General features: G+C 40.5%; 1 protein-coding gene across 2 annotated transcripts in view; it reads left to right on the forward strand.

Moving 5' to 3' along the window:
- Nucleotides 1-14,445, forward strand: part of adgrl1a (adhesion G protein-coupled receptor L1a) — a 232,828-nt gene that overhangs the window by 147,402 nt on the left and 70,981 nt on the right. For both annotated transcript variants that reach the window (XM_089128282.1, XM_089128281.1), the window contains exons 5-10: nt 4,198-4,405; nt 4,754-5,018; nt 5,185-5,512; nt 6,063-6,365; nt 11,021-11,124; nt 12,500-12,685. In XM_089128282.1, the coding sequence (XP_088984408.1) occupies nt 4,198-4,405; nt 4,754-5,018; nt 5,185-5,512; nt 6,063-6,365; nt 11,021-11,124; nt 12,500-12,685 (1,394 nt within the window). The remainder of the gene's footprint in view (nt 1-4,197; nt 4,406-4,753; nt 5,019-5,184; nt 5,513-6,062; nt 6,366-11,020; nt 11,125-12,499; nt 12,686-14,445) is intronic.

A 14,445-nucleotide genomic window follows, 5' to 3' on the forward strand; every position in this document is an offset into this window, starting at 1 on the left:
GGGTTTAATGAATTCTCTCAGGTCACACTCTGTGTGTGGGAGTGTGTGTTTCAGTGGACTGAAAAGCCTATCTCGAGCCTCTGTAATTATCATATTCAGCATATTAAGCCCTATGTTACACCCATAGTAAAAGAAATAAAGAAGCTCTAGTCTAGAAAGTCATCTAGAAAGTGAGAGCTAAAGCCTTAATCTTAAATTAGAGCATGCTTAGCTGTTTGTGGATAGCAATCGCTTGAACATTGACCGCACAGCAGCTGGAGTCGAGGCAGGGCGTGTGTGTGTGTGTGTGTGTGTGTGTGCGAGTGGGTGAGTTGTTTCTATCGCCCTCCACGTAGTTGAGCGGACACTTGGACTGGCCTTTGGGAGCTTTTCTCTGTGTAACCTAGATTACAGCCCATGGCATTAATACTGCATAAAGAAAGCTTTAACCCTGTGACACGGTATGGAGTTTTCAACCCGATGTGCTAGGCTCAAATATTACTTCCTCCATGGACTGACTCACTGTCTATATAGGAGCGACCCTTCTTAGCCTGTTCTGTTCAATAGCTGTTTGGGGAAAGCGTGTGCTTGCGTGTGTCTGATGTTGCATTTGTCCCAATTTCCTTTGAAACTGAGGGTACTCGTTCTTTGTTTAATGGGTCACCCATATAGAACAGGTCAATATAGTGTGTTGCCGCTCCTCTCAGGAAGGCTCTGCCTCCCTGCTCTTAGATGAGTCTATTAATATGCTTTAGTTCAGAGATTCTGATTTGTTTGCCCCTCTTCGTATTTCTTCTTTTAAATTGCCATTTTCCAGTGACAAATGGTATTAGTAGTCTAAATACTGGTGTATGTAATAGGATTGTCTTTGTATTTTAAAGAAAAATTGTCAGTCCCGAAATCTAAGCTGTTGTCCCAAATCCCAAATCTGGTCCCAATTTTCCCAAAAATTATACTAAAGCAAAATCTTGAGTGGTTATTGTCTGATAAAACATTAAAAACTGTCCGTGGAGGTTAAGCCCTTAAGCCAGCCCTTGTCTGGCATATTGTGAAGATACGCATAGGCATATTGTTTAACAGCAAAACCATGTTGATGAAGCTGGATGATGGATTATAATCTTTTTTGGTAAAGTTGATTGACCAAGATTGTGTAAACTAGCCTGTTGTGATCACCAGAACATGAGGGAAAGTTGCATTCTAATATTTCCCCAGTTTGACAGAACTTTGTGTTCGAGGAAATGCCATCTTCAGACATGAACCTAGGAAAACCCTACTGGGAAAAAAAGGTCAATACCATCTTACGGTGATCAGTCTGTTTGTTTGTTTGTTTGTTTTTTAGAACATAAAACCAACTATTATGCTACAATACCAACTTCAGAACTTTAAGGTTGAAGGCTGTTTATCATCTTGACCAAGATGGTCTACCAGGGCAAAAGCAGGTTATCTGACTATCTAAACCACCCAGACAGCAAACTGACATTGAATCAACGTGGAAACGACGTCTCTCATGACATTGAAACAACGTTGATTTTGCTCATCGAATTAATGTTGAACCAACGTCAGACGCGGCATTCTTCAAAGCTAAATGAAAATCGAAAATTGGTTTGCTTTCATAACGTTGAAACAATGCGTTGATTTCAAGTTGATTTTCCGTTAGTTTTGAAAGAATGACGCGTCTGACGTTGGTTCAACGTTAATTCGATGAGCAAAACAATGTCAGATCAACGTTGTTTCGATGTCATATTTCCACGTTGATTCAATGTCAGTTTTCTATCTGGGCAATGTTTCCCAACCCTATTCCAAGAGGCACACCAACAGTACATGTTTTCAAACTCCTCCTAATCGACCACACATGATTCAACTCTTTAACTACTAATAAATTCCAAGACCTGAAATGGATTTGTCAGATTAGACTTGGGCTAATGTGTCAAAATGTGTACGGTTGATGTGACTTCAAGAACAGGGGTGAGAAACCCAATCTAAACTACCTTGTCTAGCTTGGACCATAACCATGCAATTTACTAGTTGGTCAAACTATTCGTACAACATGATCTTTCTGGCGAGACAGAAATTCTGGTCAAGTTAGTTATGAAGCTTGGTGAGATTAGCACCAAAATGGCGAAGCTATATTCGTTTTCTTAGCAAGAAGAGTTAGTGCTTATTTCTTCTACATTATGATTATGGGATTTTTTTTACTGCTCCTTCAGGATGAAGACTGCACTTGATAGGTTAAACAAATTAATCTTAACCTGAATGTATTTCTTTAGCTATTGACCAAATTATTACAATAATGTGGTGTGCATGGATGTGTGTTCATGTGTATAATTTACTAATTTACCTTTCAGTTTCTCCTTTTTGGTGTATATGTGTGTGTGATTGTGTAGCAATAGTAAGTACTTGCTGTCTGGGACACACATAGCCTATGGCAGGAAAACCCCACTAGCATACCCCCCTCCCTCCCCTCACCATCCACACATGCTCACAGCTGTCCCTTGTGACATCACAGTACTGATGATGTCTGCTTTCCTTTTCCATAGACACCCCCAGATCCCTTTCCCCACACCCCCAAGCAGTAGCTATATTCTCTCAGGTCCAATGCCCTCTAAGTCTGAGAGTGAGAAACTGCGTCAGCCAGCTAATTCACACCAATCCCAGGTGAACGACCTTGCTCAGAGTACAGAGATACATATACAGATTGGTGTGTGTGTGTGTGTGTGTGTGTGTGTGTGTGTCTTTATCAAGTACTCCTAGCACATTAAAGTTGAGCACTGCAGTTGTTTTTGTACATGACTGGCATCCAAACATTCATCCTTATTCAACATTAAATACACACACACAAAACATTTTGACATTACAGCAGTCCTTGGTGTCAGAGCAAATACCAACTTTATATAGAGGCCCAGTCTCAAAGGCACACTTAATGTGGCTTACATTAGTTTTCTATGGATAATAGAGTATTCCATTGGTCATTTTAGGTTTCAAAAGGGTCACAATGTGTGGTCCCTTTAAGACTGCTAGGTACCCTCAGTGCTTACTTTTGCAGAGCCTCCCTGCACTGGTGTGGACTTCCCAGTGCAATATTACCCAACAGCCCATGTGTTCACATATATATTTAAAGTGAGACTGCGGGTACCAATTGGGCGATTGATGTAAGAAAACCCTGCTGGAAATTCAGACACATTCCGGTTGAAGATGGACAGGCTGATTTGTTGCTGGATTAAGTGATCTACTAGGTCTAACTTCCTTGTTCAAGATGGTTTAAACCAGGTCCATCTGCTGAATCAATGTTTTCCAACTCTAGTCATTTCCTCTCTAGTCCAAAACACCTTTTTCAACTTAGTTTTTGGTAGTGACTCCAAGACCTGAAATGGTTTTAGATAAAGGTGATATCCGAAACGTGTACTGATCTGGATAATCCAGGACTATGGTTGGAAACCACTGCGCTAAACAATCTAGACCAAATAATGACCATAAATTATCAACTTGGTCCAGCTTGAACAATTTGAAATCAGTTAGCATCAGAACCTGGTTTCTCTCCTGGTAGAACAGGCCAACATACTGGCTGCAATTCCAATGTGGTTTACCAGCTCTGACCAGCTTGACAAAGAAGGTCTAGCAGCTTGAAACCAGGTACACCAGTCAGAAGTCCAGCTAACAAACAGTCTATTTCAATTTAGACCGGTTAATGACCACAAATGATTGGTCAATTTTAAAACAATGTAAAATCAGTTACCAGAAGAAGCTGGTGATTTTCCAGCAGGGAAGATGAAGTGGGTCAGGGTTTAAAAAATGATTCTCAGCAATATATGAGCACAAGCAGCCAGGATTGTGTCATCTCCCCACACCAGCCTTTAGTCCAGTGTGCAGATACTTGACTAATGAACATTAACACTCTTTCATTAAATGAATGGTCATTTATCTCATTTCCTCTCTCCCATTTCTCTCTTCCTCTTTCTTGCTGCCTCATTCTCTTTCATATTATCGTCCCTCATGGCCAACTCCCCTTCTTCCTTTATCCTCCATTTCTCCATTTGTCTTGCCATCAAATTTCTCCTCTTTTTAATCCCATCACACCATCAATCTGTGAATTCTTGCTGTCTCCTCCTTGTTATTTCATCTCTCCGTCTCTTTCTCTCCCTTTCTCTCTCACTTCTGCTCTCTCTCTCTCTCTCTCTCTCTCTCTCTCTCTCTCTCTCTCTCTCTCTTCCACATCTCCAGTCTTTGTATGTCCTGGGACTCTATTAAGGGTGCAGGCAGCAAGTTTGCTGCAGGAGGCGGAGCATCAGTCGGGGGCATGGTGTAAGGATCCCCTGCAATCTGGTGACCGTCTTTACGTCATGCCCTGGACTCCGTACCGCACTGACATGCTGTACGAGTATGCTTCATGGGAAGACTTCAAGCAGAATCGAGCCACAACCACCTACAAGTGAGTGAGGACAACAGCTTGGGTCTACAACCAATAACCGTACAGCCAACGCATTCTCATCCCAGGGCGTCATATAGTGACGCTTTTGCCGATGCGTATCCATCCAACGCACATGGCACCCTTTAGCGTCAATATAACACACTTCGGTTAGGGTTAGACCACTAGTAGGCGTCTTCTGGCCCACATATATCTGCGTCTCATATTGACGCTATAGGGTGTCATGTGTGTCGGATGTATACGCATTGTCAGAACGGGCTGGTACAGCCAACAAAGTAATGTTTGTTTTTTTTAACCTTACGTTTTTCATGGATGGCCAGTCATCTCAAATAACGCACTCTTCTCCCACAGGCTGCCAAATCGCGTGGATGGAACAGGCTTTGTCGTGTATGATGGTGCTGTTTTTTACAACAAGGAACGTACACGCAATATTGTGAAATACGACTTGCGCACACGTATCAAGAGTGGAGAAGCCATAGTCAATAATGCCAACTACCATGACACCTCACCATACCGCTGGGGGGGCAAGTCTGATATTGACCTTGCAGTGGATGAAAATGGTCTATGGGTCATCTACGCTACAGAGGCCAACAATGGACGATTGGTGGTCAGTCAGGTCAGTGTCACTGAACAGTCCAATTTAAGATATTGGATTTCAGCTGAGATTAGAATTTCGGTTACATTGTAGCTATCTTCCAATTTCCAGAACTGTGGAGTAATCAAATTGTTTTGTTGCATCCCACGAACACAATCTGAATCCTTTCCTTTTCACTGTTTTTCAGGTTAACCCTTACACCCTACGCTTCGAAGGAACCTGGGAAACCAGCTTCGATAAGCGACTGGCATCCAATGCCTTCATGGCGTGTGGTGTTTTGTATGCCGTGCGCTCTGTTTATCAGGATGATGACAGTGAAGCGGGTGGTGATCTGGTGCTGTACGCATTCAACACCAATCGAGGCCGGGAAGAGTCCGTCCACATTCCCTTCCCCAACCCCTACCAGTATGTGTCCTCTGTGGACTACAACCCAAGAGACAATCAACTTTACGTCTGGAACAACTACAATGTTGTGCGCTACCCTCTAGAGTTCGGGCCACTGGATCCCACTGCTGGTAAGTGACGGTGAAATAGCGAGCTCAGCGGGAGGCAGAAGCTAACAGACAGTTTGATCTGTTAAGTGTCAACGTTCTGTTAGTGTTCCCCTCTGTGTCTTCAATACATTGTCTTTATGGTTTAATTAGCTGTGGTCATTAGCATTTTGTCAGATCAGAAAAAAAAGATTTGTAATCAATTATTCATTCACATCTTCTTGCCATGAACATTCTCTGTCTGTGTCTCTCTCACTCCATCTCTTCTTCTCCTCCTGTATTTCACGCTATCCAGTTCTCAGGGGGACTAAGTGAACATATAGTTATGCATTAAAGACTAGGAACCTCTCCTGCTGCTTTATTTATATTCTCGTAATCCTTTTACAAGACACATCAAACGTTTAGGGTATCTTTTCTTCTATTTCGTCTTCTTTTTTCATCTTCATCAAACATCTGCCGACATTCTCGCTGACTCCGTAGGTGTTCGGAAACTTCTTCTTCTCGACCTCTTACTCTCTTGTTGCCTAAGTTTCAATTATTTTTGCATTCCCGTCTGTTTCTCTCTTGCTCTCAGGTCCTCTCGTCACCACCCAGATGAGCAGCAGCACCACCACCGCAGCAAGACCCGTCACTTCCAGCTCCATCCCCTCAACCATACGACCTCTTCCCCCCACCGCTCACCCGATAGGGGCCATTAACAAGGCGCCAGATCTGCGACCTATCACCGCCACCGTACCAGTGACGCGCAGACCCTTGCGCGTCCCACCCCAGGGCACTGAGCTCCAAGTGTGCGAAGCCAGAGCATCCCGAGGGGTGCAGTGGCCCGCCACCCAGAGGGGGGAGACCGTAGACAGACCGTGCCCTAAAGGATCACTGGGTGAGTAATGGCTCGTTTCCACTGAGTGGTACGGTACGGTACAGTTCGGTTTGGTACGCAATTATTTGCGTTTCCACTGTCAAAAGTTGTGAATGGTACCAAAAAGCCGAACTGTACCGTACTACTTTTGGGGTACCCTTCCGTTGGGGTACCTAGCACAGTGAAAGGGTACTAAAAGGAGGAGCTAGACTTACTGCAGAACGGTGATTGGCGGACAGAGTATCGTCACTTGCTCGTGCTACAAGGGCATTAGAAGCATACAGTTGAAATACATATTACTACTGTTATTGTGTCACGAAATGTAGTTTTAAGAGTTTTTCGGGCGAGAAAGTAGTTTTTAAAGCTCAAATATTTGGTTTATTTATAGATGTCCATTCCAAGCGATCACCGGATGCTCGCGCTCGTGTCCCCCGCCTGGAACAGCCTTTCCTCGGCGAGTCGCTCTGATGTTTGCCGCTGACTCGGACGTCTCTGTAGTGGTTAAACACGAGATATAATTCGTCTTGTATAAACCTAACAGGCGATCTTTGGTCTCGTGAATCTATAATTCCTTCCCTGGCCAATAGTTTGGCAGAAGGCTAAATCTTTGAGTGCTGAATTTTTATATTTGACTGACTGAATTGTTTTTTTATGTTATTAAAGCTTTACTGTATATCTTTTTGTACCTTTTACTTATACTTTTATAATTGCTATTATTGGTTTTGTCATTTTTTTATTTTATTACAAGATCTGTAATGTTGTTTATTGCAACATTTATACCAATGCGATATGCAATACATTACATATTGCCTGGAATATGTTTAATATTTTTAAATTTAAAAGAAAAGAGGCAGGGTTGTGTTTTATATTTAGTTTTGTTATAAATATAACGTCACATACATGCAGTGAATATAATCAATAGGCTATGTGTTGCCTGAACCACATTTGTGTGCTTATAATGTTTAAAATGCATTGAAATGAAATCGTAAAGAAGCAGAGTGCTGTTTTATAACATATTTAGTTTTATTGTTGCCTAAAATATACATACAGAGATAACCGGAACGTAGATCGTTCAAGAACGCGCCTTTCCATTAGCAGAATTACTGGACTCGTGTCCTCTGGAGTCGGACTTTGCGTAGGCTACTTGGTATTGAGAAACGCCTAATGCCAGCACTTGTTTCTTGTGACAAACATGCCGAGAAGCAAGAACAAGATCTGTTAACTCTAGTATTAGTAGACTGTCTGCTATATATATGATAACACTTTATTTTGATGCTCCTCAACAGACATTAACTTTACAACTACATATCAATTTATTCTACTTACCTGAAACCCACCCCTATCTAAACAATTACTACAATCTACTAATACTCTAATGAGAGTTACTTGACTTGTAGTTGGCAAATTACTAACAGTTAGTATAATGTCTAAAGTTGACCATCAAAATAAAGTGTAACCCAAAATCACAGCCCATACGAACAAGATAAACAGCTGCTCTTTGTGGAGCAGGTTTTTTGACCAAATACTTGTTGCTGTAGGTGGGGAAATCCAATGCGACATCACTTATCTCTTCTATGGCAATCTTAGTCCTTGTTCTTGCCGGTTGTTGTGACCTCGTTACTTCATTTCAAGTGACAAGGTCACAACTGGTAATAACACAGACTCAAATGGCCATAGAAGAAATAAGATTTATTGCTTGACACAAGAGATGGGTTTCGACCAAAATCCTCAAGGTATGAGTTATTTTACATCATTATATATTACAATATAGTTATTTTTGCTGGAAACTCTATAAAAAAATGGCTCCACCCTCTGATAGTTGCATGGATATCTACCACGGTAAAAACATTACAGCAGAATGTCTCAGTGCTGTTTGATGTGTTGCACTTGATTACAACATGATGTAATGTCAGAAAGAATCACAGCTTTACAGGAAGGAAGGGCGCATGAGGTTTATAACATAAAGGTCACGCAATGTTTGTGGAGACAGCTTTTCAGAGAAGCGTTTATTTTGTTTGGTCTACCGGTTTATTGTATACGTCTATGCGTATATGCCCATTTCTTTGTCTGGAGAGTCTGCTTCCTTTTCCTCCTCATCTCAATATTCTCTCCAGCTGGCAGGTCCTCTTGGGAGTCATAGATAAAAGGCAAGTCCCTTGCAAATGAAAGAGTGATCTTCAAACTCAGCAAGGGTTATCCTTGCGAAACTGCCGATTTTAAAAAATGAGCCGCTAGACAGAGTACAGATGACAACAACTACCCCCCCCCCCCTTTCTCCATACAACCGCTGCAGCATCAAATGCCTCTTTCTTGTCGTGCATCTCCTCCCTCTGTTAGCATCTCTCTCTCCTAGCCACCGACAGAATGCTGTCTTTCTTCTGTCACCTTTTTGTTCCATCACTGAAATGACAGACAAGTTAAATTAGCAGCGGCTTTAATTTGTGAATCCTGGCAGATCCTTCAAAGCCAATCTATAGTGGGTGAAGGAGTGGAGAGGAGAGAAAAGCAGACAGCAGCTGAGAGTGAGAGAGAGAAAGCGAGGGAAGGAAAACTCCCGGTGTCTCTGATCTTGCTGTAGCTGCTCTAGTGCTTCTTCACTCCTCCATAGCTTTTCCTCTTCCTCTCTCTCTTCTTTTGAGCTTTTTTGTGTTGTGGTTGCCGGAAAGGCCTGCCGTTTGTTTGATCCTAGCATGTTGTCCTCTCTGTGAACTCGGCTAAATAAACAGTCCAACTTAACTGAAAATGAGGAGTGGCAGAAAGTGTCTCCCTCAAGGTGTTTTCTCGGCATTCAGAGGTGCTGATGGGATGACTGTGCCTGGTGTGTGATATTACACAAGTGTGTGCAAGAGTTTGAGATGGCGTTCATGTGTCAGCAAGCTCATTTCCACAGGAAAACATTTTTTTTTCCTGCAAGGTTTCACAGTGAAGGCTCCGAGTAGCAGTCTCGCTCTTTCTCACTTTTCACGATAACTTTTTTTATATTATATATGGGCACAATGCGGTAATAGGCGCGACGCAAGTGTTTGCTTGTTTCCGCCCGACAAAGTTATCTTTTTCACGTCCTGCGCCAAGTTGTATAAATAGCAAATGCGTTTGCGTCCATGGGCGTGCTGGTCTGAAAACGAGGTGTGTTCAGGGACATTGTTGGTGCTATTTTGAGGCAACTGAAATAGACTGCGCCATTGACCAACAAAAACTTGGTCTAAAGTCAATGGCGCAGTATTTTTCTTAAAAGTAAAATGTTCCTATAGACGGGTCCACAACGCGTGTACACTCCGCAATAAACAAACATGCCCAATATTAAAAATAAAAGTATTACAATGTAAAAGATTAATATTGCGTACATAAAGATATGGTGGAATCTGGCTTGTCCCGTAGATGGTCCGCTTGCACACTTTAAACTCGCACACGAGCAGATCCGTTTCCTCTCTGGAGACGCGTTCAGTCTTTCCGCTTGCAAATTCCACCGTGTAAATAGCGAATCCGCCATGGCGCGAGCGCAACTGGCTTTTAAATGGAATGGAAGATGCGTCTCTGATTGGTTTATTGCACGTTACGCCCAAAACACACCCATTACTCATTAAGAGAATATGCTGCGTTCAAGTCATCTCGTATAGATCGTAATTACGAGTTGAACGCACTTGAACGCCACCACAATGTCGTAAATACCAGTGGGGAGCTCGGGATTTTCTTTAAGCTCCGATCTGTACGAGTTGGGGGCGTGTCAGTGAGTAACGTTCATTCAACGTCTGTTGATGGTAAATTTTAATTGAATTTCAATGTTTACATTTTTGACATTGTAAGGCTTTTTCATTTATAAAGCAAGCTCTCTGCACAAAATATGATATCATTGTAATATACTGTACATATTATACCTAATGATAGAGTTTACATTGGCTTCATAAGCTAATAAAAAACATAAAAAGAAAAACACACCTGACGCGCAGAGTTAACAAACCTTGCTGTATTTTTCTGTAATTAATTAAAAGTAGGTACACCGCCATTTTGCTCCGACAAAACTGACTTGAAGGCACCTCACGTCGTAAACACGACTTCCCACCTCGTACGTACGAACTCCCCAGGAGGACTTGAACGCAGCAATAGTGACAACCCTTTTAGACTATAAGCCGGGTGCACCGACCATTTGTCCCATTGTTAAAATATCAAAAGTGGATTCGGACACACCCTAAGTGCGTTTGCGACGCGCGCTTTAGACCATGTGCTTAGATCGTTAAAATAGGGCCCTATATATATATATACTGTATATATATATATATATATATATATATATATATGTGTGTGTATATATATATATATATATATATATATATATATATATATATATATATATATATATGAAGAGTTCAGATGCAAAAGCCTCTAAGTGCCATTTGAAATTTTCTTCTAGAATAATCATTTTTATCAAGCTTGTATATATAAGTTCGGTAATTTCACTTAAATGACAATTCATAGGTAATCTTCATTGCTATTTAAGTGAAATTACTGAACTTAAATATACAAGCTTGATAAAAATTATCATTCTAGAAGAAAATTTCAAATGGCACTTAGGGGCTTTTGCATCTGAACTCTTCATATATAGTCTTATTTTTCGAAAATAAGACTAAATGAAAAGACGTCAAATCTCTCCCTCCTAACATCTGGTTTTGTATTTTCAGGCATTGCCTCCTTCCAGTGTCTATCCTCTCCTGTGCTGTGGAACCCTCGCGGCCCTGATCTAAGTAACTGCACCTCGCCGTGGGTCAACCAGGTGGCCCAGAAGGTGAGACCACTAAAAAGATAAAGCTTGCTCCGACTCCCTCATTCTCTGTTCTGCTCTGTCCGCTACCTCAGCTATTATCATTCCGGCCTCAGCTCACATTACCACACACAGGGTCATTCTTTTGACATGATTTGGAACAAAAGCTCTCCATTCTATCTAGTTCTAAAAGAGAGTTTAAAAGCATTTCAGGTGAAAGTCACACTGCACTTACACATCAAGGACTGTTTGTTCTGCTTTTCACATATTACAAAACTTGCAATTTTATTTTAAAGGCATCATATAACCTTTTTTGGGGGGCATTTTTTCCCTGTTGTCTACTTTTTATATATTAGTCAAAAATTGCTGCACTGAAAAGATACAATATTGTTTATTAGACAGACACTCGTTCTTCAATCCATCAAATTAAATGGACTTCTGTTACTTTAAGAGTGCAAATGAAACTAGTCCAGCTGTTTGACTGATGGTTTGCCCTTTACTGCAGGTTTGTTCTCGGGTCTAATATAGTTTGCACTACCTCCATCAATAACAGACTCAATAACACTGCGACAGATTCACAACATAACTAAAACTAAAATTTGTAATGTTGCCATTGTAGCTAAATGAAATTAATTGAAGTTATTGCGCTAAAATGAACTGGAACTAACTGGAAATAAATAAAAACTCAAAATTAAATGATACAAGTATTCATATTTTAAAAACTAATAGCATCTGCACAAAAGTGCCTGAAATGAAACTAAAATGTAAAATATAATTAAGATATTAAGTAAAAATCTTATTAAAAATGTAATGCTATCTAGATAAGCCTAAAACATTATTGTCCTGCACTTATTAGCAAACACATTATACAGTTTTTATAGTGGTGTTGTCATTATAAACTCCTTGTTTACAGAATATGTTTAATACTGTAAAATGCTTTAGTAAATAAATTGCATTCTTTAAAGATACACAATTAATGACACATTAATGATTTTTTTTTCTGTACACAGCACTATGCTAACAGCATGTGTTTTTTTTAATGGTAATACAGTAGTGTACTTCAACGTAGCTACTTTCAAGTACCTAAAAAAACGCAATGTTATATGTTCTTTTACTTTTGCTAAATGTTAAGTGACACATTTGCTTCAGGGCAATTGTCGAAATATATGTTTCTGCTTTCAAAACAAGTGAGTAATTTTATCCCGTTTCACGCTTTAATTTTTTCCCTTTTTGTTTTTTTGTAATAGCTTGATTTAGAGAGTCATTAAAGATTTGCTGTCTTTTGTCTGTGCGTTCAGCAGAATAAACCCAGAAACCCCCAGCTCACACCCCCACTGCGCACAGCAGGGGTTTGAGCTTTAGAGACCAGACTGTGTGTGTGTGTGTGTTCACTGTGTAGATAAAAAGCGGAGAGAATGCTGCAAACATCGCTGCTGAGCTGGTGAACCACACGCAGGGCCGCATTCATGCTGGTGATGTCAGTTCCTCTGTCAGACTCATCGAGCAGCTATTGGATATATTAGACGCACAGCTGCAAGCACTCAGACCCGGGAATAAGGAATCGGCAGCCAGGAACTATAATAAGGTGACAAATGTACACACGCACGCTCTCTCACACACACATTTGCCCTTTAAACACACCCTTCATGTTCTGTTTGCTGCCACATCGGTGTACCCTCCCAACTCAGGCTTGGCATGAATAGAGGCACTTCTTTCCCCCATTTTATTGCTTTAGTAGCTCATTTTCAATTTAAAAAATACAACAATAATAAATTGGAGAAAAAAAAATATGGGGCTGCAACTAAAGATTATTATGATTATCGATTAATCTGTCGATTATTTTTCCGATTAATCGTTTCGTTAGATGAACAATCTTAAATCGGTGTTGTTCAACATCCTGCCCAATTCTGTCCTCCAAACAACTTGTAATACATTACATTCTAAACCCCAAAACAACTAATTGCTTACTATGTTAAAGCAGAATTCAAAACTTCTACGAGGTATGAGAAACACACATTTATTCACTCATCTGAAAATAGTTATTTTACTCTATACCAACAATAGTGCCTTTACTGTTACTGCTGTCATAAATATGATTACTTGTCTTACATATATATTATTAAACCTACACTTAATTTCTAGAAAAATGTGTATTATTGCACTCTCTGTTTGCATGCGCCCACCATCGCTTGTTCAGAGAAGTTTAAGAATACTTGTTGTCACAATATGCTGAATGGAAATACTCGCAGGACTTTCTGACATTTACAGATAAGGACATAACCATAAAATGTAAGCTGTGTGCTGTGTAAAACACGCGTCAGAGGCTTTAAACAGCACACGCAAGAGCAACAGAGCAAGACATGGTAAACTCTTATGCTTTCGTTTGGAGCGCTTATAAACATAAAGCATTCTCTAGTTTCGAACAACTTGGATCATATACCTTTCCCGGAGCAGCTCACTCTGTTTTCCATATTTGTTTCATCCATTGTTTCATCCATTAACTACTGTTAAAGGGATAGTTCACCCAAACCTGGAAATTAGGCCATGATTTACTCACCCTCAAGTCAATTAATTCAATCGGAGTTATTTAAAAAAATAATAATTATAATCTGGCACTTCCAAGCTTTATAATGGAAGTGAATTGCTGAGTCCATCAAAGTGCATCTATCCATCATAAAAGTGCTCCACACGGCTCCAGGGGGTTAATAAAGGCCTTCTTAAGCGGAGCGTTGAGTTTGTGCAAGAAAACAATTCAAAAACACTCCCATTATAAAGCTAGGAAGAGACAGGACGGGTTTTTTTTTACTAGGATGACTTGAGGGTGAGTAAATCATGGGCCAATTTTTGGTGAACTATCCATTTAAGCGACATGACTGGGACCGTGCAGACGCGACTAATCGAGAATCAAATTCGTTGTCAATTATTATTGTTATCATTATCAATAATAATTGATCTTAACGATTAGTTGTATCAGCCCTAGTTATTGTAGGCCTAATTGTGTGTAGGACTAATTGCTTATGCATGTCATACCAAGCCTCCGTTACTAAATCCAAAATGTAATTTTAGCACTAGTTATGAAAGCTTGAGTCAATGATTATTACAGAGAGAGAAAGATAAAGCGTGTGTAAATTACCTGAGTCTGTGCGTCTCTCGACTCAACGGCGTTCTGCAGCAGCGTCTCTACTAATAGCAAAGCTGTACGTTTAACTGCTTCTAGAGTGAGTTAACTGCTACTAACTCGATACAGATAAATGTGGTGTAACTTTTCGCGAAACTTTTATTTTACTGATAAAGTCTCAGGATATAGCGCTGACAACAACTTTCTGTGCGCGTAATGTGTCTGTT

The sequence above is a fragment of the Pimephales promelas genome, chromosome 3, assembly GCF_988280905.1.
Source record: "Pimephales promelas chromosome 3, fPimPro1.hap1.1, whole genome shotgun sequence".
NCBI classification, from domain to species: domain Eukaryota; kingdom Metazoa; phylum Chordata; class Actinopteri; order Cypriniformes; family Leuciscidae; genus Pimephales; species Pimephales promelas.